Source organism: Haliotis asinina, chromosome 2, assembly GCF_037392515.1.
Source record: "Haliotis asinina isolate JCU_RB_2024 chromosome 2, JCU_Hal_asi_v2, whole genome shotgun sequence".
NCBI lineage: Eukaryota > Metazoa > Mollusca > Gastropoda > Lepetellida > Haliotidae > Haliotis > Haliotis asinina.
In genome coordinates, this window is record NC_090281.1 from 63,730,230 (window position 1) to 63,757,030 (window position 26,801).

The window sequence follows — 26,801 nt, forward strand, 5'->3', positions numbered from 1 at the left end:
GACTGCTGACAACCCTAACATACCCCAATGTAAAATGTCCTCAACTGGAGAACCACAGTCTGCAGCTGCACGTCATGTCAACACACGACAGAGCTTAACAAGTCGTTTATGGTATCGGTATATTTTCTTTCAGCACATGATTTGCCAAGAAGTGCCAGAACAAGATTCGCCTCCCTTCTTATATCCCATCTACATAATTGACATGTTACTGCTACGGCGCCTGCATGCCATGTTTCCAATGTGAGCAAAAATATCGGACCACACAGTATGTACCATGTTCGGAAGTGGGAAATAAACCAAGAACACATCCATCTCTGTCTTGAGACGTTTGCATGGACGACAACACAGGCGCTGAAGCGACACCGTGCAGGGACGTTTGGTTGGTTTGTTTGGTGTTTAACGCCGCACTGATCAATATTCCAGTTATATGGCTTCGATTTGTAAATAATCGAATCCAGACCAGAGAATCCTGTGATCAGTATCGTGAGTATGGATCTACACAGTTGGGATACAATGGTATGTGTTAACCAAGTCAGCAAGTCAGATCACTAGGAACCCGTCGGTCGTCTCTTAGACAAGCGTGGGTTATCGAAACTCTCCTCGTTACTCGCATCTCCATGAGAACGGACAGTCACGGACTCTGACGATTCCGTTTCTCTAATATATCAAGATTACTTGTTGAAAGTTGAAACGAAAGACGGCGTGTCTAACGATTCAAAATGAACAGTTTACAATGAACTACGTGGACAGATTCTGTGGCGGAAGTATGATGGCGTCGGGAGGTATACCACGTGTGTATTCAACACTCTAAGAAGTGGGTACATTCCTATGCCATGCGATGTATTCCATACTGTAAGAACCGTGTATATTGCTATCCCACGTGACGTATTCCATACTGTAAGAGGTGGGTACATTGCTATGCCATACTATGTATTCCATACTGTAGAACTGAACACATTTCTATGCCATCTGATACATTCCATACTGTAAGAACTCTTATACATAGCTATGTTGTATGTTGTACTCCATATTGTACACCTTACCTATAGGGAAATAAAAACATAAGGACTTAAAAAAATGATGGTGTCGGGAGATCCGACTAGGTGCTGTTAGTTAAGAGTCACCCAAAAGTATATTACTGTCTCCGCATGCCGCATTCTTTTGATTATCAAGAGATAGCCCTGTTTCAGTGTGACAAAGTTACACGGCTACAACTGTCAAAATTCAAACGTCAGGATCTTATTGTGTTGATGGTGATCTTCACGCATAACGAGTTCACTTCACAGACTTTTTATTTATTTCGGATCCACCATGATTAATAATAATAAGTACATTACTCTATTATATTTTCCGTTATTGGTTTTAAAATTATGATATAATGTGTGTTGTATTGTTAATATTGTATTGTTAATATTGCGCTTGGGTGTCTGTAGTCTAGGGCTGTATGCCAGAAGCTCAGAAAACTGGTATAATTATTGACTTGCACAGCATTGCGGTAGTCGAACAGGCCACAGGAACTTGGCAGAGGGATGATTCCTTCTTCACTTAGATACATCTTAAATCGGATCATTATCTGGTTGTTGTCTTTGCGTGTATGAGACGTGAATGATGCATGGTTATGGTGTGTGGGACACTGAAGGCCGAGTAGACGTAGTTCCATTTGCTGACTATACCTTCCATTTGCTGACTATACCAGCTGTGGTCACCTCACCAGGAGTGTCATAATACAACTGAGACATAACTCTGTGTACATATCCACATTTACTCACTCAGTATGTGGAACGTTTATGAAAAGGATGCATACCCTAGTATACATCATTTTTTGAAAACGAGTGTCACTGTCTGTCATAAAATAACCATAAATTCCATGGTAAAGCAATGATGAGAATCGGATTGTCTGCTGACTTGCTTTCTGGTGTATGTACTCTATTGATCCACTTCGCACAGCAGTTTCTTCCATAAACATGGGGACATCATCCGTGTCAGTGACATATGTCACGATATTGACATGTTGGAACAAGAGTGTATACCGGGGAGTACATGATATCAATGTATCAGCGGCCCGAACACCTACATCTTCCTACTTTGTCAATGGGATGCTTCAATCTTCCAACGGCTGATGCTTCTGGCATGACCCTTGCTTACGCTGGTATCATCAACTGGCATCATCACTGAGTTAAACTGAAACATCTTAAAGGCTATTTTTTTCTTTTACACCGAACGGAATTTGTTATGATTGTAGTTAAGACCTTTGAGTGAGTTAGTGAGTTAAGATTTAACGTCACATCGGTAAGTCTTCCGCCATATCGTGATGATAATAAAATGGATATTTAGATAAGCAATATGTATATAATATAAAACCTGTCGTCAAAGGAGAGAAAAACAACTCGACCACCACAGACATAAAAAAAATCAAACTAGTATATATCTCTAAAACAGGATTTCAAATTAGGACAGTAAAAAACAGGCACCATCACCAGCAATCGCAGGTAGATCACCATCTAGGGGGTTAAGACCTTGTATTCTCTTGCGCGTCTATGTTTTATATACGAACTGACAATGACAGTGCTAGTGTCCTTTACTCAACAATTCCCCCTAGATTTTACTTCTTCATAAGCCGTGCTCGTGGATTCCATCAAAGCAAAATACCAGTAAAGTCTTACGATTTACTCATGACAGACATACTGAACACGCACAAGTCCATACCATCGTCCCTATCAATATATATAATATGTAATTACTAATAAAATAACATGGTAATCATACACACAACATGGACAAACATGCATCATTTGAAATGACAAACAACAGTAAAACACACTGAAATATGCCAAACGACATCCACAGCGTACATTACACCACGAAGATTTCTTGTCAGTGGTACGTTTAAAAGATTCCACGTAAATGGGGATAATATTGTACACCTCCTCACTTCCTGAATATGCCGATATGTAATACAAACATGTACGTCATGCGAAACTCAACTGGGTCCCACTGGGTTATCTATCCCTTGATATTCCGATGCACCGTTAGTGGATGATGTCACAACAGACTGTATGTCTGACAGCAAAATTATCTCACGGTAAGGTCTGTAATCAGTAGGGGCAGTAGGCGTAGATCTGTTCCTCTGCTGTTGGGTGTTAGGACTGGATTTTTCCGCGCAGCAGCAGTATATTGTGATAAACATAGCCGCGACACCGCCAAATATACCTCCAAGTAGGGCGCCGAGCAACCAGAACGATTCAGCTGAATAAAAATGAAAATGAAAATGAAATGGCGAAAACACCCCTCCTCCGCCTCGCGCGCGCAACCCCACACTCCCAGACTTGATGTTCTGGCACGACGGGAAAGTGTGTATCTATTTGGTTTAGGGCTGTTTCAAATTAGTGTGGATTGCACGCTACTTTTAGCATGTTAAGGTGTGAAAACCAGCGTTAAGTTATATTCCTCGTGGGTCATCGAATCCGGGTCCCCCCAGACGAGCGAACGCTTTAACCTCTGGGCTACCCCATTGCATTCTCATATGAATGAATAAAAACTGAAAAACATACGTTCAGATGCAGGTTCGGCGGCTGTAACCGACAACTTAAATCCTCTGAGGGAAGTCGAACCATCAGAGTGGAATTGGACCTTCAGTGTTTGCCCTGTGATCTGGATATTTGGTCCATCTCTTCCACACCATCGACCCATCGAACTCGTGCCTATTAACAGAATATACAACATGTCAGAACATTATGATAATCACACAAATGGCACCAGCTAATGTTACACACATTTGTTATGAGATACATTGCTTTGAAAAAGTATCTAATTTGTTCTATTGTGGGGATGATAATTTTTCTTTACTATCAAATGTTCCTCAATTACATTAACTATTATTATCGTAAAAGTACAAATCAAATGTGGATAATCCCACATAAGAAGAGGACAGACCATAATACAGCGCAAACGCAAATATTGCTGTTACACAAGACGCGTGTCTATTGTGACATCAACGTGGACAACATATCCTCATCACAGCGGGGGAAAAACTCGAAGCCACGTAGGTAGCTGATGGTTTCGACATTGGTTATGAGGGGTTAAATTTGATTTAGGTAAATGTGTCTTTTACCCAGTTCTAGGATAACCATGAGTAATTGCAAGTCATTACCATTAAAGAGCTCTACATAATCACAGGAACACGTGCTGTCGTACTCAATGTTGAAATAGACCACTTCAACATGGATTACATATCCCTCAATGGATGTACTGATTGTCCACTCACAGTCCGTATTGCTAAAATTCAAATGGACATTAGTATCAGTTGTGAGTTCCGCATGTACATAAGGCAATAAGAGAAATTCACCACAGACGGCATGGGAAAGAAAACAAATTGTAGTATGAACATGAAAGGAATTGTGTATTTCTTTCTGTTCCTTAGGGTGTGACTCCAAAAACTAACATGCAAACTGTATGACTGTGCGTACGGAGAAAAACGAAAGGTTCATAACATTGTCTTTGTAGTGATAGCAACAACCATTGCGGTGTTGTCCCGCAGGTTTTTACCTTTGTGTTGCCGTGTTTATCCTAAAAGGTGTGTCGTGTACTTACTCGGGATATGACAGGGGATAATTCGGTGATTCAATATATTTCGTCTTATAGCGTAATGTTTCATGTTTGAAACATCCTGAAACAAGGAAGGTATATTTGTGTTATCAAAGGGATCTGCAACATTGGGATGGTGATAGGTTTATGTGATGATGTGTGAGTATGCAGTAATACCGCTTTTAGCAATATTTTGGCCTTATCGCAGCAGGGAACAACCGAAATGGACTATTTAAGGAATCGGACCCGTGACGTGAAAAGCTTAAACCACACCACCGCTATCTGCTGATGTTCTAGGAGACACGGGTCGGCTTTTTATTTGGAGGGATAGGATAGCAACCGTTCATAACAAATGCATATGTCATTCTTACCGTTTCCGTTTGAAAATAGTCAATTTATTTTCATATATACGAGGCGTGGCTGAAAAGTTCTAAGCCTCACTGTAAAAAAAGTTACAAAGTCCACGTTTGTAATTTATTTTTCTACATAGTCCCCTTCCAAGTTCACACACTTTTACCAGCGATGCTGCAAGGCCCGAATCCCGGTCAGGAAGAAATCTTCTTCAGCTACCCTAAAAAAATCAGTCACAGCGGAAATGACGTCATCATTACTTGCATAATGGCGACCGGCGAGTTCCTTTTTCATTTTGGGGAACAGGTGGAAGTCAGAAGGAGCCAAATCAGGTGAATAAGGAGGATGGTCAATGAGTTCAAAGCCACAATCGCGGATTGTTGACCACCGATTTGTGAACAGGCGCATAGTCTTGGTGGAAGAGGACACCTTTAGCGATCATCCCTCGTCGTTTGGCTTTGATTGCTTCTCGCAACTGGTTCAGTAGATCAGCATAGTATCTGCCGTTGATAGTTTGACCTTTTTCAAGATAATCAATGAGCAGAATACCCCTGGAATCCCAAAAGACTGATGCCATCACCTTTCCAGCTGAAGGAACAGACTAGGCTTTCTTCGGAGCTTTTGAATCAGGATGCTTCCACTGTTTTGACTGTAGTTTTGTTTCTGGTTGAAAGTGATGTATCCAGGTCTCATCCATGGTTACAAATCGTGCCACAAAATCAAATCAAAACGACGCAAATTTCAAGGGACGTCTGGAACCTGACACGTTTCTGTTCTGCTGTCAAGAGCTTTGGCACCCATCTTGCAGAAACTTTAGTCATTCCTAATTCGTTGGTGATAATATGCTCAACCCTCTCATGAGAGATGCCCACTACACTAGCAATATGTCGAGTAGTCAATCGTCGATCATCCATCAACATATCGAGCACTCGCATGATGTTTTCAGGAGTGGTTGCTGTTGAAGGCCTTCCTGAGCGTGGGTCATCATCAAGGCTTTGTCTGCCACGCTTAAATTCTGCAGCCCACTTCTTTACTGTGGAAAATGAAGGAGCATCATCCCCTAGAGTGGAGACCATGTCAGCATGTATCTGTGTTGGGGACATCCCTTTCTTTTGCAAGTACTTGATGACTGCCCTGTATTCAGTTTTGTCCATTTCTGATGATTTCAGAGGGTAGGTTTACCAAAAGAGCTGTAGTTGAGATAAAACTATTAGTACGTTTGTAGTTCTTGTGTCTATGATTCACTAAATGATTGTCCTCATTGGTGGCAAACACCTGTCTCTACCTTGTGGGGAAAAACCACTCAGGCTGAAAACTTTTCAGTCAACCCTCGTACTGACGTGACTTAATATAACATCGATGTGTTTCTTCAGAGAATTACATGTTTGCTTTCGTAAAACAACATATCATGGCCAATATCATACATAGCCTTACATATGTCACTTTATTAGACATTTCATTGAGGTAACAGCTTTCTGGACCATATTTATGCAAACCAATAGCTTAGTGACAATGGTACAATCAATTGTATTATTTTTACACATAATAAACTTCCAAAAAGGTTTAGTGAAATTCAAGTTTAATTTTATTCAGAGCTGTTTTTATGTTGATGTATAAAGATTCTTCAAATGATTTGAAAGCAATATGTTTAAATACGTTAGTTCATGAAAGGCAAAACGCATACACATCAGTATAAGATTAAGCACCTTTCGTCACCGCAGTGTATTTCAGAGAAAAACCCTTGTCGGTGACAGAACTGTCGGTGCGGAATGTGATGGTCATCACGTTGCTGGAACTGACGATATAGCCGGGGACGTCACCACAGTATGTGGCGTAAGACGTGGAACCTTGAAAAATACAAAGAATTAATGTGTTGTCGAGCAAAAGAAATGCGTACGGTAGAAATATACTAAATATACTTGAGTTGAGTTTAGTTTCACTCAGCAATATTCAAACTGTATAGAGTCATGGCCACACAATCCAGTGATCAACAGCATAAACATCGATCTGCGGAAGTGGGAACCGATTACATGTGTCAACTTAGCCTGCGAGTCTGACCACTCGATCCCGTTAGTCGCCTCTAACGACAACCATAGTTGCCTTTTGTGGCAACCGGGTCTTAACCCTATTGAACATATGTGAGACGAATTTGATCGTTGTGACCCTCAGACACAGATACAGACGTTTCCTGCTCTGTTTGTGGAATTGAGGGAAGAGTGCCAACTCATTCCCAGGCACTTCATCCGGAATCTGGTCCAGTCTATGGGACCTGATGTCAAGCAACCATTGATCTTAATGGTGGCCACACAAGATACTGACTGGTTTTCTTCATGACCCCCCTGTATTACTGAACCTTAAGGGTAAAAATTTGCAGCTATGCGCTTCTTTTTTGAGTAGTATAATTATTGATCAGTGATAATCCTATTCAATTCGAAGGAAAACATGACTAAAGGTATTCCGGAGTAATTTAGTTAAAAGGAACATGGTACTTACCGGCTCTGAAGAGCACGTAGTCTTTAGAGCAGGATGAATCGTATTCCAGAGAAATAGTCAGAACTTTAACCTTTACTTTATATCCAAATGGTGCTGAGATTGTCCACTCGCAAGACACGTTGCTTTTAAGAAAGACGTAAAATGATTAGATGACATGTAAATGTGAGGGCGGCAAGTGAGTTTGCTCACAGAACTACACGCGCCTGTTCCATGGCCGCAACTTTCGGCTGTTTGGCGGTCATATTTTTACACCATTTTCGATCAATATTTGGAGTGTTCTTCCTCATAATAATAGACAATACCAACACCCTAACTATGAGTGTGGCAGGACGTAATGCATAAAGACCTTGTATATTCCGAAACAGGGAAGGGGATAAATAGCATCCATTCTCTTGCCTATGGGTACGCCCGTCGTGATGACTTCATGCAAGAAACCCTCATAACGTCAGGATTATCTTAGGTCGTCACGTTGTAGCATTATGAAGATGCAGGATCAGGACAGAACACAGGTGTCACAGGAGTCACCGTATTCACATGCCAGTAATGAAAGCGGATTTTCTTACAACGATGATGTTTATATCTGCTTACTTATCGTAGTGGGGGTCTGGATACCCAGGATATGACAGATATTCCCATGAGTCTTTCCTGACGCTGAGCAACGAACTGCCACAAACAGAAGATCTCCCTGTATAAACACAATTGGAAGCGATGGAGGTACAAATAGTAAAGTTTGATATAGCTGTTTGTCTTTTTAAACAGTTGGTTTTAAATTTAAATACAGAATAGCTAGGGGAGATCATCCAAAATACATTTTGATTGAAAATCGATATATTCTTTTCTGTAGACTCCCTACACCTGCATAATTGAGTGTGTCTTGTGTACTGATGTAAATAGCATTTAAAGTTTGTTTCGCAACACCAACTGTAAACATGAGGTTAAAGTGTGTAATTGACAATTTTGTCCGCATTGCCTGAACAAGGGATCAAGTAAACTGTATGCTCTTTGGTAAATGCCAGCCTCAGGCACCATAAAATACCCCAATCACTAACGTCCCCTCCCCCCCCCCCCCCGAAACCCAGCCCACCCCACATTCTACTTACCCAGTGAATGAGTTAATATTTAACGTCACAGCGGCAACATTGCAGCCACGTCGTGACGAGAATAGTGAACACAGAAAGTGTCATATCATAACAACCTACCAACGATCGCGATGGACAACAAAAGAACTATAATATTACACCATCCCTTCAGCTGCTGGCGATTGTAAGAAACGTTAGCCACAATTATAATACAAGAATACTACGTCTAAAAATCCTGGTAAGTTTAAATTTTCCTCGAAGGTTTTGGGACTTACGTACCCTCTCAGGAGGACAATACTTTTGCAATGTTTTAACACCCCCTTTGAGGGTACAGCCACTTACAACCTCAGTTATTTTCTCTAAACTTCCAATAATATTATCATATATATGATATATACAGGATATGTTTTAATGGCCTGAAGGCAAGAAAGTGAGTCTGAATAGATTATATATTGTTTAAGTTTAGGGTGTTAACATGGCGTTTGCTTCGGATGTAAAAATAGAACTGATTTTCGGTAATATAGAAGATATTGTTCTGGATATTGCTATTGCGCCATCATCCTTGGACCTCTCTGTAAATAAGGATTTGTAATTGCAATATTTAGCTTTAATTGATTATTCTCTCGTTCATATTGTAATTTGTTCGTTTCTGACTTTTTATAAATGTAGCTAATGATAGGTCGACCTGTGCCATAACCATTTGCCAAAGAGGGGAAGAAATTACACATTCCTAGGCCTCTTACACCCAACTGATAAATGGTTGAGCAACTAAACATAATTATCTTACCTGTAAATGTTTTATGAAAATTCCCAGCTATGTACCTCAGATAAAAACCATCTCCCGTCTTAGCGCCGTCGGTATGGAAGCTGATATTCATGTGGTTTCTGGAGCTGATGTGTTTTACATAATTGACAACACCGCAGTATTTACCCATTCGAGGAGTGTAAAACCATGAACCTTGAGGAAAGATATTTACACAGGTGGTGTTATCAGTTCTGGGGCATTTACAGATGCATGCCAGTATTCAAGTGAGGCTCCTGCTATAGAACATATTTGGAATAACTGTGATAAACTGCACGTGCCAGTTATTACACGTGATGTCCCAAAGTTCTTTCAGATAATAATGATAATAAAGAAACATCTAGAGCGAAAACCATTGAATTTGATCTGGCGGTCATTAGCTTGCTCACCCCGAAATAATGACGAAATATATTCTTTGGGATTTATGACTAAAACTGAAAGTTCAGGTGTTGTCTCAGAAGTAACAAGAAACCTAATCGGGACGAAGAGCACGGTGATTATGTACGTTTGTACAATGGGCTTACCGTCCCTGATGAGAAGGTAGTCCCTTGAACATCGCGGCGAAAATTCCAAAGACAAAGATATAATTTCAACCTTAATTTCATATCCAGCGGGCGCTCTAAGTTTCCACTCGCAGTTTACATTGCTGAAAATTGAATTTATATAGATAAGTTGGTATTATACAAACTTGTAACACGTGATTTCTTCATTTGTTTAATTTTGAAATATATTAAAGCCCATGTATGTGTACAGTCAAAGTATTGACATGTGTAAATAGGACCTTTGGCTTCTAAATGGCTTTTGGTATAAGGAAAATGTTACTATATTTATGGAAGAATCATAACGGCTGTGCCTGTGAATGAAAAGACCCATTTAAATGAGAAATGTTTCTTACAAGTCACATGCGTAGTTATACTAACTGCCAGCATCTAAGTCACGTTTACAGGGAAAAGTCGTTGGTCACCAAGTGTTCAATTCTGCGTATGGGTTACGTGTGAAGTGTTGTTTACCACATGGTACGTAGCTAACCTTTATTCATTTGTCAAGAAAGTAGGCACCTACTTGTCATAGCCCGGATATCCAGGAGACATCAAGACATTCGATTCGATAGAAGATGCAGAAAGTTCTGTCAATCCACAGGGGCTAGCTGTAACAGTAGAGCAAACCAAGTGAAATAACATTTTGAAAATAATTCACAGTTAATAAGAATGTCAACTGACGATGTTCCGATGACCAAGAGGGAATGGATGGGATGAAAGGATTGACTTTAAGATCCTTTCTTTAGTCTACAAGTCTTTTCAAAACACTGCCCCTGTCTATCTTCCGGACATGTTTGCCCACTACAAGCCCTCTAGAAATCTCCGATCAGCTGACCAACTGCTCTTGACTGTACCAGTATATAAACTGAAATCTATTGGGGCTCGATCCTTCTCACATGCAGCTGCCTCATTATGGAACTCTCTCCCATTTAACCTCAAGAGTGCACCTACGCTATCTTTGTTTAAATCTGGACTGAAAACGTACCTCTTCAAACGCTACCACTAACTGTATCCACTGTTGTCCGCCCTGTGCATATGCATAGATGTCATACGCGCTTTGAGCATGTCCCTCAGTGATGTGGAACTAGCGCTTTATAAATACCCTTATCATTATTATGATATCATCACAGTTTAGAGTAAATACAGTATCTTCAGGTGAGAACTGATGGGTTGTTCGGATGTTCAACCCGATGATTCAGAATCTTTAATTTGAGAGATCCTGTTATTTGGAACAGGGTACAAACTAAAGTCCCCCCATAATAGGTTTTGTGGAAATTATGTTTTTCTGATCCTCGATATTGTGCATACAAAAAGTTAAAAGCAGTTGCTAAGGCTATTACCAGATGTGTACTGCAAACGAAATCCTCCTCCTGTGACAGAACTGTCTGAGTGAAATATGATGGCCATATGGTTACTGGAGCTGACGATGGGAGTATACGTTTGTTCACAAATCTTTGCCAGTTGGCGAGCATCCGCTGTCGTACCTTAAACGGAAATGTATTATTTGTGCATCTTTCATTAATTGGTGAATGCAGTTTATGTATACGATGCTTTGAATTCAGGTACATGTGATGTTTGTGAGAACAGATCACTCGATTTGGAAATAAGGCTTGGTGACAATAAGGTTGTTTTATGGCAATAGGGCTGCCCTGTGACAAGAGAGAGTGAGTGAGTGAGTTAAAGGTTTACATCGCATCGGCAATATTACACCTATTTTGCGATGAAAACAAACTAGGATAGCACACACACACACACACACATACACACACACACACACAAACACACACACATATATATAATCGCAATGGCAATCGCAAAACTGAATGACCATGTTCTGTAAGGTACTCATCAAACTTAAAGACAGGTGTGGTTTTATTTGAATTTATGATGTCATACAGAACAGGTTTGGTTGTTTTTTCTGGATACGATACTGCTTTATTTTGCAACCATTCCATCATGTCCCCCTTCTTACTGTTAGATGTTGGTACCTTTGTATTAGGTACTTGAAAGCCATGATATGTGTCCCTGTGGTATGGGAAGCATTTACCCATGTTTCGTGCAAATATACAGGCTCGTAACCCTCTGTACGTTTCTTTCGAATTTTGCGTAAGTACTGGTTTCTTAGTTGAACAATATCAGACCTCTCGCACAGTGCACGTCTATTTTCTGAGCCTACTTTTTTGTAACGGAAACCAAATTTGTGAAGCAACTTCCATAACTGATATTTTGAAATGAGTTAAGAATGATTTGTCTCCATATGCTTTTTCAGAATACGCAGAGAGACAAAGGTATTTTGTTTATCTAGAGACTTAATGGCGTTTCTAACCAGCTGTTGTTGAAATGAATCGACTTTCTCACATCGTGTGGGTTTTGAGACGGTCCCCTCAGTTGTGTCTGTGCAGGTTGAATCGGTACAGTTTTTCAAGATAGTTTTTAACTTTCCTTCCGTCACCCCAACAGCACGTGCAGTTCGTAAACGATACTTGAGGCCTACCCCATTCGCCTTCGTTTTTAAAAAAGTTAAATATTTTGCAAATAACTGACTTAGCGTCGTGTGATAATCACATTGTTTCAGGTACTAATAATCGTCAGAATAAGCTCGGCAGCTACAGGTGCAATGGTAGTTGAATTCCATAAATGAAGTACTCAGATGTACAGGTCCTGCGTCGCAGATGTAGTCACGTGACGTGCAACGGCAGATTGAGACTCCTCAGCCTCCAAATGAACTATGACAATATTTCCATTTACAGCGGCGAGTCTCGACATAAAGTTATTCTTTCACGTAGCTAAAATGCCAGTGACGCATTCAAAGCAAAAAGGACTTATGTAGTCGGTGTCATTGCACACAATTTCTCAGAACTGCACGTGAACTGAAAATAAATTTCTGCACTGTGCATTCGTTCCATGATCACAAAATAGTATTATGACAGCGATATTAAAACAAAAAAAATGAAAAACGTTCTTTGAAATTTCATATATCAGTATCATCTATGTGTCTCTTTTAGGGAGGTTATATGTAAGTTGTGATCATGAAATTATCCAGATTACGTTCTTGTTTTACTTGTTACAATGTCTCATGACAAAGAGCTGGAACTGTTTCCCGCAATACCAAGAGGAATACTACATGCATCCATGCTTTACCTACCATCTTTAAACAGCAGATAATCATCAATGCACGATGACCCATTTTCGAAATCAAGAAAAAGAATTTTCACCGTGATGTTTCTTCCTATCGGTGCATTTATAGTCCACTGACAGTCCAATTCACTGCAAGGAAAAGGAAAAGTAATCTGAAACAGATATACTTGCGTCATCCATTTCGGATTTATCCACGTGATAAAAAGCTTATTCAAATTTCTGGAAATTATTAAGGCGAGACGTATCTACAAGTGCATACATCTTTTGATAAGTCGAACTGTAACCAAGTTTTTACTTACTTTGTGTAGTTGTTTGGACAGCCAGGGGAGACAATCATCACTGGACTGAAATCTGCGGCAAGCGTAAAGTTGCACGTTGCTGCTGACAGTGGAGAACAGCGGCAATTGCACATTTTATGTTAATGACGAACAGTAAAAACACTAGGATATCACGGATAATTTCAACCTAACACGTAATCATAAAACGATATTATGAAAGAAGATAATACAAAGAACATGCTTTGGATCACCAGCAACTAAAGGTAAGGATCACCATACTTGGATCTATGGGGACTTAAATTACTTTTACGATCTGCATGCTTTGCGAAAGTGAGGTAAATAAAAGAGTAATAGTAAATCTAATCAGTGGACATGAAACATATAATTCACAAGGAGATCAGAACTTTAATTGCCTTTCTGGAGAGCTATACATTTACATCATAATTTAACTGGTAAAAGCATACACACCCGGTATAGCTTTGTATAGCATTTTGAATCCTTTGTAGTTTCTCGAGGAATCAGTTTGTAGACGAACACTCAAGCTGTCCTCAGCACTGTTAAACACAGGTCTTTGGTTACCACAGAATGTGCCAAGTTGGTAAGAACCTATAATAAAACATCATATTATCAACAATGTCAGAAAACCTTTGTTATCATTTAAAATTGACGAAGACCAACAACTGTCGCGCGAGAAAACTTACCACACCATGCTTTTCATATTAAAGTTTCCATTTGGCTATTCCTTTACACTCAGGGATGACATGAAATCCTTTCATTGGTAATCTTGTGAATTAAGTTTTGGATTTTTACCAGAGAACGAGTGTGTTAAAATGGGCGACGAAACTCAAAGTAGCAACATAATTATTCATCGTTGTGGAACAAATGGGAAATGACGCTTCAATGAAAATGACCGATGGGGAGGTATTGGAACTACGCACCTCCAACGCTCGCCCAGACCAGTAACCCCTACAGTCCTGGCAACAAATGTGGATTCGCGTCTGTGGCATCCGTATACGTCCATGTTGAGGCAGACAACATTGGGGGGAGTTAGCGTAGGATGTTTCTATATACCAAGGAGTTATATTTACTTCGTCACCGAGCTTACAGCAGGTCCCATGGACGTTACATTCTTGACGAGTATGCATCGGTGATTGCGGTGAACTTGAATGCTGTGAAGCACCGAGTCGTTTTGAAAATAACCCATTTACTGTTTTATCGATGTTTCTCCAGTCGTACAGCGGTATCTTAATAAGAGCAATATGAAAGTAGAAACGGATTCGGGATTGGGGATCCAAATCTGAACTTTTTGTTCACATTCCGGATTTTTCTTTCCTAGATTCATCATTGCAGTATGTGTATGTATGTATGTGTGTGTGTGTGTGTGCGTGCGCGCGTGCGTGCGCGCGCGCGTGTATGTAGGTAAGTATGTAGGTAGGTAGGTAGGTAGGCAGGCAGGTAGGTAGGTTGGTACGTACAAAATGTAAAAATACATTACAGGTGTTAAGTCATAAGTACAAACAGAATGCTTATTTTCTCTAACATGTATCTTCAGAGAGATCGTAGCAGTTACAGTATGGCGTCATTACATATACATTATAAAGTGGTTTTAACGTATCTATGAAGTAGTGTTTTCTTAAAATTCATTTTAGTTTGTCTGAATTTTGAACTTGATAAAAAAGGAAATGTTATTAATGTAATATCATTTCCTCTGGCACAGACATCTAGATGTTCACTCAGTGGGATACATCAGGTTTCAGGTCACTTTATTTGTTTTTTATGGACACGAACCCGGGCTCTCAAATTTTCTCATTGAGCAATATACTGTTCATTACAGCCTGTGCGTGTTATGACATATATACTCTTCCAGAAAGAAACGCATAATGAAAAATGCAATGTCATGTGGCCATGTATTAAACGTGATTCATTTTACAAAAGGGTTTGTGACTCCTATGGTGTTTATGTCTGTAAACATCACAGCAAAACGCACCATCTGCAAAATACCCGACGGCTTATTTAAAAGCATGATTTTCAATACCGGCTTGTAGTGTCACAGAATACACAATTCACATGCAATGCACGTAAACGTTGGGGATCAAATAGTCTCAACGATGGGTATAAAAGGTAGGTCGCAGTCTGTCGATTATTCATTGCATTTGGAATATTGTTGACGAACGCAACATGCCACGTCTAAGTGAAGCCAATCGTCATATCGCCATTGTTCTCCCTGAACCTGGCCAATCTCAACGTGCAGTTGCCCAGCGCATGAATGGTCACCAAAGCACCGTTTCACAGCTCTGGAAGAGATATCGCCGGCAAAAGTCGGCAGCAGATGCCCCTCGTATAGGGCGACCTCGAGCGACCACTGCGGCACAGGATCACTACATCCGGGTACATCACCTGCGCCATCGATCAGCTATGGCGACCAGTACCGCTCGCTCATCAAATACCCGATTTGAGGAGGCTTTCTGCACAGACTGTGAGAAACAGGTTGAGAGAGGCTGGTTTGCGTGCCAGAAGACCTTATTTTGGCCGTATGCTTCCACTGTAACATCGTCGACATCGAGTTCAATGGTGCACCAACGTTCAGGCCTTGAACCCTATCGAACTGGCGTAGAATCTGGTTCAGAGATGAATCACGATTTCTGTTGGAACGACACACAGCACGTCACACTATAGACTTTCTCCAGAACCACACCATCAATGTGCTCCCTAGTCCTCCGGATCACCGGACTTAAACCCGATCGTACATCTGTGGGATGCCCTGGACAAACTGGTGCGACGCCGTAACCCTCAGCCACAGACACTTCAGCACAGGCACTACAGACAGAGTGGGATGCAATTGGGCAACACTTGATTCTGAGACTTATTTGTTCGATTCCGAAGCGATGCCTTGCAATTCTGGTTGCCCACTGGGGTCACACTAGGTATTGACTTCAGTGCCACCACATGTCTCTATGTGACACTCAAACTGACTTTCCTCGACTTGGTGCCAAAGACGGATAAGTCTGCATTCCCAGTGGCAACTTCGCTTTTGGAAGAACAGTCAGAGTTCTGTTTTACATAGAAATTTGCATCCATTTTTCTCGGATGACTGGATCAAGTGAACAACGGTGCAAACTCAGATTGTCCATTTCAAGTCCTGCTTTTTAACTGGACGAACGACAGTTTCCGGCCACGTAGTACTTCACCACCTCGGTATTTGGTAACTGGTTTGAACGCAAATGAAGAAAGCATGTATTTACAAACCCTAACATAACTCTGGCTTGACAATGGTATTATATTTAAGACTCCAACGGTATAAGAATCCAAACGTCGCATCGTATACACTAAAAGAATGTGTTACCCATAAAGAATCATACGATCTTATAACTCACCATACTTCTAAAATGCCAATCAAACAGGTCGTCTCTATGCACACACACAATGAACCGTCAGTGTATCGGCAAATGAACCAGGCAATGAAAAGACTTCGATACACTAGAGTGCACACACACTCGCACTGACTGGGTTCGGTCACACAGATGTTTCCTTTCGATGGAAGTAAATCCAATTACACAATATTGCACATTTGATTCCCAATCGTACAAGTAAAATTTCGTTATTTGTTATTTTGTTCACAATCAGCAATGTATATTATACGTCATGAACAAGTGATAATTGTGTTTCAGTTATGTGTGAGCTTTTAGTTGCACGTTACCTTTAAAAGACATAGAAGTACTAGATTTGATAAACGGATTGTAAAAAGAGAAATATTTTATCATTGGTAGTTTAGATGAATAAGTGAAATGGTTAGTGGCTGTATCATCAATAGGTGTAGAACTACTGCATAATGTTTGTCCTCCTGAGGGGGTACGTAAGTCCCAAAGCATTCAAGGTAAATTTAAACCTACTACTAGTTTTAATCGTGGCATATATATTCAGATTCGGGACTCAAATGCCGAAACCCGAATGCAAAGAAGTCAAACTTGAGGTTCAAATATGTAAAACTGTACTTTGGTTGTTTATGTTGATACCCAGGTTCACAAGGAGCACCTAGTACATTTGAAGGGGTGAGATAATGTATATTGACACTGTTGGTCATAATTCCTAATCTGAACAAAATATTCAGATTCGGAATTTGAATCCCAAATCTGAAAAAATATTATGGAAAACTGCAGTTTGGTTGTTTATATTTTTAATGTACCCAGGATCACAAGGACCACCTGGTACATTAAAGGGAGTGAAATAATGTATATTGACACTGTTCGTCAAAATAGCGAATCAGATTAATTTGTAAATGTATGTATGTATGTATGTATGTATGTATGTATGTATGTATGTATGTATGTATGTATGTATGTATGTATGTATGTATGTATGTATGTATGTATGTATGTATGTATGCATGCATGTATGTATTCATTCATACAGACGCGCACGCACACACGCTCATACATACATACATACATATTTCAGATTTAGCATTTGTGTGTGTGTGTGTGTGTGTGTGTGTGTGTGTGTCCGTATGTATGTGTAATCTGATTCGAAATTCGAAAATGCATACATACATATTTTAGATTTGGGATTTGAATCCCGAATCTGAAAAAAATTATTCAGATTCGAAATCCGAATCCCCATTTCCGAATTCCGAATCCGTTTCTACCTTCATGCTTTCAGAAATGCCGCCAAATGTTGTCATCAACGTTCAGTGGTCTGAGTGAAGTGAAGGTGCCAGGCCAGCATTAATTCACAAAGCCATGGCCAAATGCAGTGTTCTTAAGGACAGTTGGTCGCTACTGTACCTTATAACATTTGTCTTTCATGGTACTGTAAAATTTAACACTGATTGTGTTTATTGTTTGAGTATCATTATACTTTTTGCCTCTGAGTATACACTTATTAAATGGAGACCTTTGCAGAGACATTAACTAAAATATTTGTTAGAGAAAAAGTATCTCAGTCTGAAGACATGAAGTGATCAACTGACCGTCTTTGACATTAGAAACATTCATGTGCACGTCTGTACTCACTGTATTGACCGTATTGTCCGTCATAGACAGTGACATTGTCCGTGTCACAAGGTTCATGAGATGAGGCGTTCTGAATTACCGAATCCATGGTATCCAATTGAATAGTTTGGTTTTGATGTTCTGTTGTAATAGTCCAGATACAAGTCTGACTCCTGCAAACAGACCCATTTACTGGTAAGAGCTACACATAAATGATTCAAACTATGCATGAAGTAAAACAGTCTTGAAAGGTTATACTAATAAATCCCACACCTCTTTCTCTCGTGATTTATTTAACTTTATGAACTGTGCAACAAATAAAAGAAACTGTAGTGCTTCTATTAGCCTATACAGTAATAAAGTTACTCACTGGAAGTAGGAGTTTGGGTATCCTGGCGACATGAATGTCTTTCCAACAGACGTTGCTACGAGATCTACACCGCAGATTCCGGTACCTGTTACAAGGGTAAAATGTGATGATTTTGATGCCTTTGTTGATCCCCGATCTAGAACCTATTGGTTCATACCCATACAAGCGACTTGTCAAAATAAAAGTGGACAAAAATAATCAACTTTATAATTTACGGTATATCTAGTAACGAATTTATATTTACGCTGTAGTATCAAGCTCTTGAGATTTCTCACCATTTTTCTCATAGTACCTAATTAGAAAACCACTCCTGGTGTCAGTGCTATCAGTCTTGAACACTGCATGGAAATGTTGGTCTTCTTGAGTGAGAATAATCCTTCTGCTTATTCCACATGTTCTATGGGATGTGGCTATGCTTTTGTTACCTGGACAGACAAAGTGTCATGAATAATTTTTTTGAGAACGTTGGAATGTTTATAAATAGTGATTGATATAACCACGACAATGCGAAATGTGTTTCCGTATCAGTAACCCTGTGTGGAGAATGCTTAAACTTTCACAAATATTCAATTATTTTCCTTCCTTGAAGCACCACAGGAAATAATTTTAAGTTTACAGAGTAGTTTTAATTCTAATTGTGATATTCTAGGTTTTATTCTGCCACTTGGCGACAGGTTTTTATATCATACACACATTTCATTTCAATATCAAATATGTTGACATGATATGGCTAACATATTGTCATGTCATGTGACCTTAAATCTTAACTCACTCACAGAAGCACCACAGTGATCATATAGTTAAACTGGAGAAATAGCTCCAATAATGTGAAAAGTATGACAATTTAATTATATTCAATAAATAATTGATATATAGCAGATAATTGAAGTTTTTAATGTACTATTTTATTAAAACTATTTTACCATTATGTATGGCGTATATGGTAAGGACATCATATACACAGGTAGAGGTGTATTCGATATTAGAATACACCATTTCGAGCACAACCCTGTAGCCACTTGTTTCAGGATAGATGTCCCAATAACAGTTTTCATTGCTGTAAAATAATATATTGTTAAACTGAACAACATTTCACGCGTAAATCTGAACAAACAAAAGTGAAATTCATGTCAAATATCAGTTTATAAAATCATTCTACAGTGCCTACAAATCAAGGAGAAACACATCACAATAAACATTCATCATCATACATTTTTAGGATATATATTACTACACATCCTGTTGAGGTGATCAGTCATAAGACGTTTCTAAATACTTTCCCATTCACACACACAGTGCTTACATATCAAGGAAAAACATATTACAATAAGCATTCTTAATAGACATGAAGTTTGGGGCAGTTCATGAGCACTTATTCTTGCGAGCAGAATATTCATAGAATGAACAGGAATGTTTCTACATACTTTCCGTAGTGCTGTGGGTAGTTAGGAGACGTGAAATTCAGCGGTTCCCTCTGGGCATGGAGCGTGATATTACACGCACCTGTAAAAACACGGTTGCTGTCTTACATGCTTGTTTATGGCTTCTCGTTGTTACCTTGAAACAATGAACGATATCAGTATGGGACCAGCTATGGAGGCTGGTCAATCTTTACTTGATGGACCCTGAGGTGATCAACGTCTGTTCCGCAGACAATGGAACTGTTGCCACGATACTGAATGACTTGCATATGTCTATTTCACACCATCCGTACATTTCATTAAAAACCTAACACACTTGTACACCGCTTGAGTACATAGTTAGGGGTATTACGGGTATTCAGATAGCTCTGTTATTGCTACTCGGATGTGCATATAGCCACCCTCACCACGGACCTGCCACCTCAGATATAGGCATTGTACATACTAATGGTTTGTTGTCTGTCTGACAGAGTAGATCTAGTTTAAAGAGAACTACGTGATTATGACGTTATATATATATATCTGAAACATGGTTACATGGTTACACCGCTGTATATGTATATCTCATATATGCACCAGTATTTGATTATTGCGATTAAGTTTGGAATAAATGTTCAATGACACAACAATTAAAGTTAGAACAACTTCATTTACATGTCTAAAGAATCCTATGTGAATCATATATAAAGTAATTTAACTTTATATTGAAACCGGTTTTTCATCATTTTGCGATCGACACAAACTTCACATGGCGTGTGTTTTTTATGAATCAAGAAGCTTGCAGCAAAGGGATCCAAAGCAATGTTTTGTCTTTCAAAAGGTCTAAAAATCATAATATTTCGTTGGACTGTTTACTTAAAGCATCTGATGCTATGATAGCCCCTATTCTTTTGTACGGCTGTCAAACTTCGGCATATGAAAATTTAAACGTAATTGAAAAACCAAATTTCTGATATTGGTTTGCGGTTTGTGGAATTCTATCCCTACATTCATGGTATATGGAGAACTTGGAAGATTTCCTCTATATGTCACAGCGGCTAAGTGTAATATCTGTTATTCCCATAAACCCTATATCCTGGAATGCAGCAGAAATGGTCAAAACTGGCAAAAAAATGATGCATGTGTACACAGTTTCTTTGAGAAGAGAGATTTTGATTTTGATCCCTGGATGCATCATGTCCAGATCTTTATTATATAAATGTAGCTTTTCTTTCGTATTCCATAACCCTGCAAGCGTACCATGCCAATGGCTGCTTTCACAAGAAGAAAAGATCAATTCAATCAAAGTTGGAAAGCTAATATTTAAAATAGCCTAACCCTAACCTAAGGTATTTAAATAATACATATTATATATATACATATATATATATATATCCCCTATTTGAAAACTTTCTTCCCTTCCCAACTTATATTTACTCTACTGTTTTCAAATACATGACGTGTAATCACAACCACCCGGTAGAAACTGGTTGTTGTCATGGTTTTCCTTGAGAAAACAGAACATGTAAACTTGGCAATTCATCGGCAATAGTCAATGAACTTCATTATTTATTTAAATGTGAAGCCCTTACAGATTTTAGATTGAAATGTTTATGCACTGGACATATGTATTGTCACAATTTATGAATATTTAATATAAATTCAAAAGAAATTGGAAATCTATCACGTCTGTCTTCTAGTAATAGATAAACGTCTAATAGTATGAACGTCTTCTAGTGCTAGATAATTAGTTCTTAATTTAGAACATTTAGAACATTACTATGTTCTACTTGTCATTTTGTCATGTTGGTTTAAATGTATATAAATGAAGTACGCGTGACTTTCTCTTGTACCACAAAATGGGGTTATGTCACAATAATCTGAATTTGAACTTGAGCTTTACATGGACATAAACCATCCAGCCCACACCTCACCAACAAGAGCGTAAGTACATCCTGAATCGAAGCTCATACCTGAGTCCGTCTTTATCAAGTCAGCTAAATGTGAACAAGACATAGCCTAAAATAACTGAACCGGTTTGTTTAATATAAACGTTTAACTTAATAGAACACCGCAATGTATTGAAATATTTTGCGTGCAGAGTAGCACTCTACACGGATGAGAAACCAGGACTATTTTGTTGTTGATAGTGTGCACCTATGTCACCGGTCAACACACAATGTAGGCAAGGTTTCTCATTGTCATTTAAACTCAGATCGTCTATATTTCCCGTTTTCTTGGGATTGAAATTATAAGGTTATTGATGTTGATATAGATACCATGGGCTTCCATACGACGTTGGAAGGAATGGAATGCCTAATGTTCAAGTCAAAAGACTTATCAAACTGAATATTTTGAAAATGTGCACATCGTGGTTAAGTTCACCAGAAGTAAAATTAGTTGTGGCATCTTACGCTGTGTCAGCCTGAAGCAGCCTCCCATCAAGATGAAACAACTTATCTCTCTAATGCCAGTATATGTAGAAGTGGTCATCCATGATTTGACAAATTACGTCCGCACTAATGTAAACTGACTGGCTCGTCACTTGATTTTCAAAGCGATAAACAATTAAATAACACAAATAATTTTTAAATGTTACGTAATGGCCACATCAGTAAAAAATTAATTTGTTGTAGCATTCGTGACAATCTTAAACAATGGAAATATATCAATTCTTTTATAAGGGCATCATTTTCCCCGTGTAGCAAAATGAGTGGCGCATTTATTTTGAAAAATTGTTAAATTCGGGACAATAATTCCCTTTTCAGGTGAAATTGACTTGGACTTATCTGAGCATGATTTCCATTGTAGCAGTTGAAAAACTACCAGATTAGGTTTTTAACTTTTCTGGAGGGGTCAGATAAAATATGTTGTCTTTGATGTAATAAAGCTGGAGTTTGAAACGAAATGCCCTCCGGATTACTTTAACATTTTACAACAAAAATATTGACGAAGTTAATGAATGTGTTGACACACTGACCACTCTATTCTTCCGTATTTGTGTAAGGCAGTCATATACCCTCTACACAAGAAGCGAACTATATTTGCTTAAGCAAACTATAGTACTCTAAACATGAAAATTAGAACTATATGTTATAACATCTATCTTCATTTTATATCATTTGTGTTGATTGTTTTCATAGTAATGATAATGTTTCATATATTTCCATGCATATTTGAGAGATCGTCATCTATGTATAATCCACTGATTTTCAGAAGCCCAAGCTCATGGGATCGGGTGATCAGGCTTGCTGACTTGGTTGACACATGCCTTTGTATCCCAGTGAAGGTGATCATGATGTTGATCACTGGACTGTCTGGTCCAGATAGGACTTCTTTCACACCGCCGACATATAGCTGGAATATTGGTATATAGTCAATGAAAGGGAAAGTGTTCACCGTCATACAAAGCGAGGGACTGGACTCAAGGAAACTATGTTATCAATGAAAACAAATTTTCAGCATGTACCAGCTATCAGTTGCATTTGAGGAATAGCGTTAGGATTGCATGACTAATTTTGTACGAAATATGGACCCCTGCTGATGCTGTTGGTCCAGACTCGATTATTTTAGAGAGTGCGGCATAAAACTTAACAAACTCAGTCACTCACTCACTTGCATGAAATAGGAAATCTGCCATATACGGTTGGGGGTTGAACGACGGGAGGCTACGGTTAGTAATTAATTTATTTGTCTTTATTTGTTTTGTTTAGTAATGTTTAAGTTAACACTAGTACAGCTGGTTAAACAGGATTATATGCGAATATGAAGGCCAGTTTTGATAAGAAATATACCTAAGGTTTTGTAGGTATGGGTGTTTTTCAGCAGACTTGGAGTTGTTCGTATTGTTAGGTGTGTTTCCTCTCAGGCCTTGAGCCACAAAAAATAAAACCTATTCTTTTCCAGTTTGCCTGTGACCTCGCCTTGAGTTGCATATATCGCTTTTTAAATGGCAAGGAACTGATTTTCGCATCCAAAGATATCATTTAGTAAATATCATCAAACTCTATTCAACTAGACTTTATAGGTTTTATTCAGCCGTCAACAACTGTATCGAATGATAATGTGATGTAAAACATAGTTACACTTATGCATTTCCTATTGGCGTCTGCCTTTACCGACCCCAGCACGATCAGTCCTGTGCCTTAACATTACGCAATTGTGTCCGCCATTTTGTCTAGATAGGCAACACTCTGTTTCTTCGTTTTCTTGTTTACGAGTGCGCTATTGAACAAATGATATTGCCAAACACAAAACATTTCCCGGGACAATCTCAGCTTTATAACACATATGTCTGTCTACCATTCAAAACTTCTGTTACCTGTACTGACCGAAGGTGTAGTTTCTTATGCTAAATATAGACCCTATAGAAATACATCGGGTAATATATAAAATATATATCAGAACGAATACACATCACACTCACCTGAGACCAGCGGTCCATACAACAACACACATATTCCAACGAAACAAGGTATGTTCATAACAGCGTCCTGTCTTCGTCGAGAGCTCTCATGCAATGTAACACCCATAAAATTATTCCTTTGTATACAGGACACCAGGCAGGTTACGTCCCAGTGAAACAGATTGCAACATACTTATACGGATGTGACACCCAACAGAGCACACAAGCCTAAAACACGACGAAGATGATGATAGGATATTTATATAGCGCACATATCCACGCAGTAGTGTATGCTCAAGGCGCTGGTATTTTTCCCTCGATTCACGGGACGTCAATCTCAACAGCACATCGTGTTTCAATCTCAACTCCCTGGGGAGTATACAACCCTTGCTGCCACTAGGCGCACCGAGGTTATTGTGGCTCTCTCACAACGAGATACCCAGTTGACAGCTGGGTGGACAGGGACACATAGTCACAGCACTTTGTCCAAGTTTACTGCACGTTGCTGTACCCGCAACTAGGTGTATGCACGTGTTCTTGTGGCCACCATCTGGTCATATACCAATGGATTCGTGGGTTCTTTTAAGTGCACAGGGTTGTGTACTGTACACTAGGGGTTGTGACAACACCGAAAGAGTCTACACACAAAGTTGACGTCAAGGTTTTTACACCCGGTCACAGGTGGGCTCTATCCCGAAACCGAAACCTCGCAGGATCACTAGCCTGGCGCCTTAGCCAGCTCGCCCACCATGTCCCCAAGTAGTAGTAGTAGTATTGTGTAATAGTTGCTTGCTTTTCAAGATTTTGAGTTTTACTGGATATGTTTGCCTTAATAACCGATGACTGGATTTATACTATCGGGATTAACTGAAAGAAAAAGAGAATGGCCACGCATCGTGGCGTAATGTGTGAAATTGAACGATGTTTGGTTTGCGAGAGATTATGAAATAGAGTAAGAAATAAGATTATGTGATCAGGACGTTAGCACTAATATCAGATATACAACTTGCATTTAGCAAGGCTTGGTATTATTATCAGATACAGGTTTTCAACATCACTAAACGCAGTCACTTGATAACTTGCAATTGTTTGTGTGAGTTAACCGGTCCTGAGTTACATCGGTTTTGATATTATCCCGACAGTATGACAAGGTCGACCACTGGGAGTTGTATGCATACGTTACTGAGTCGTGGGCACAGGTCTTGTTCGAGCCTATTCACTTTCTACTTGGTACCCTTCGCCATTGATACAAAAGTAAGACGTATTTATGTGTGTCGGAACTTTGGATCATGCCTCGTTATTAGGGAGTGGTAAATTATAACATAATTCCAGATTATCGTCTAAAACAGGCACACACACGAAAGATGGAGGCAAATGGTTTCTTACAAGACGCGCGTGTGTGTAAGCTATCAATAAACTGTACTGATAACATATGCCATGTGAACGTTTAATCTTGTAAACTTGCCATGCAGGATAAAGTCTTCAAACAGTTGAAGAAAACAGGTACACGCACATAGATAATTCATGCGTTTATAACAGTTTGGGGCAATATTCATGTGGATGGTCAAATGCTTAAACATGATTATAACCATTAGACAAAGCCTTGCCTGACAAGCAAAATACAGTTATCACAAGCATTACACATACGGTGGATTACCTTGAGGGCAGCCAAGTTTTAAACGTGTTGTTTTGAATCGGTTCAAATTGTTCAACGCAAATCCAAATGCGAAATCCATGTTTCTCTAATACATGTAGTTTGGAAGAGAAAGCTCACTGTGTAAACACGGTGCAACATTGATCTGTTTTGTATGATGGGTGATTACATATTAAAGACTTCATACCGAAAGGGGCAACACTGCAATATACATTTTGAACAAGACGACGACGAAGAGGAAGAACTTCGCCATATCGTAAATCCTGAGATGGCAGACTTTTCCTTGATGGGTTCCATATGCACGCCGCATTTATCGTCACCGAAAATGTATTGTTAGCGTGATGGTCAGAGTAGCTACCAAGTTCAGGAATCTTACTTTTCATGTTGAAATGTCATTTTGTCTCTGAGATGTAGCGTCATGTATGTTTTTTTCCACTGGAGGAGACATACTGGCCATCATATCATCGTCAAAATATCTACCCGTGAAGGTCCTGGGGTAGAATAGGCCTTCAGCAACCCATGCTTACCATAAAAGGCGGCTATGTTTGTCGTGAGAGGCGACTAACGAGATCGGGTGGTCAGACTTGCTGACTTGGTTGACACATGTCATCGGTCATCGTATCATCGTCAAAACATCTCATAGGTGCTCAGTCTTTGGTTGTGAAAGGATACTATCTGTTCTTTTCTTTGTGGTGCCAGTTGGGATATCTATCAGATCAA

At 39.3% G+C, this 26,801-nt stretch overlaps 1 protein-coding gene across 4 annotated transcripts; it reads right to left on the reverse strand.

The window, feature by feature from the left end:
• Nucleotides 1-1,742: 1,742 nt before the first annotated feature.
• LOC137274119 (cubilin-like) lies at nt 1,743-24,636 on the reverse strand. 4 transcript variants are annotated; one of them, XM_067807123.1, is made up of 20 exons: nt 24,449-24,636; nt 20,047-20,125; nt 19,546-19,679; nt 18,898-19,047; nt 18,623-18,707; nt 18,274-18,425; nt 13,733-13,870; nt 13,286-13,364; nt 12,994-13,115; nt 11,189-11,332; nt 10,372-10,456; nt 9,834-9,955; nt 9,295-9,465; nt 8,017-8,113; nt 7,429-7,550; nt 6,642-6,782; nt 4,591-4,666; nt 4,151-4,275; nt 3,552-3,701; nt 1,743-3,246 (listed from the first exon to the last, which is right to left on the reverse strand). In XM_067807123.1, exons 1-20 carry the CDS (start codon nt 24,552-24,554, stop codon nt 2,981-2,983), a joined length of 2,544 nt encoding a protein of 847 aa, XP_067663224.1. In that variant the 5' UTR covers nt 24,555-24,636; the 3' UTR covers nt 1,743-2,980. The 4 variants fall into 4 exon arrangements, 3 of the variants coding, with proteins under 3 accessions (XP_067663224.1, XP_067663223.1, XP_067663225.1); XM_067807122.1 differs by having other exon boundaries at nt 13,286-13,367; XR_010956171.1 differs by lacking the exon at nt 4,591-4,666 and having other exon boundaries at nt 13,286-13,367.
• Nucleotides 24,637-26,801: the final 2,165 nt, after the last annotated feature.

Excerpts from the sequence above, each read along its gene's own strand:
- LOC137274119 (XM_067807122.1), bottom strand. The coding sequence starts at position 24,554 with ATGGGTGTTACATTGCATGAGAGCTCTCGACGAAGACAGGACGCTGTT. Across the intron at positions 11,333-12,993 it reads TTATCTGCTGTTTAAAGATG|GTACGACAGCGGATGCTCGC; the intron begins GTAGGTAAAGCA and ends TTTCCGTTTAAG. Across the intron at positions 3,702-4,150 it reads TTATGTAGAGCTCTTTAATG|GCACGAGTTCGATGGGTCGA; the intron begins GTAATGACTTGC and ends TTCTGTTAATAG.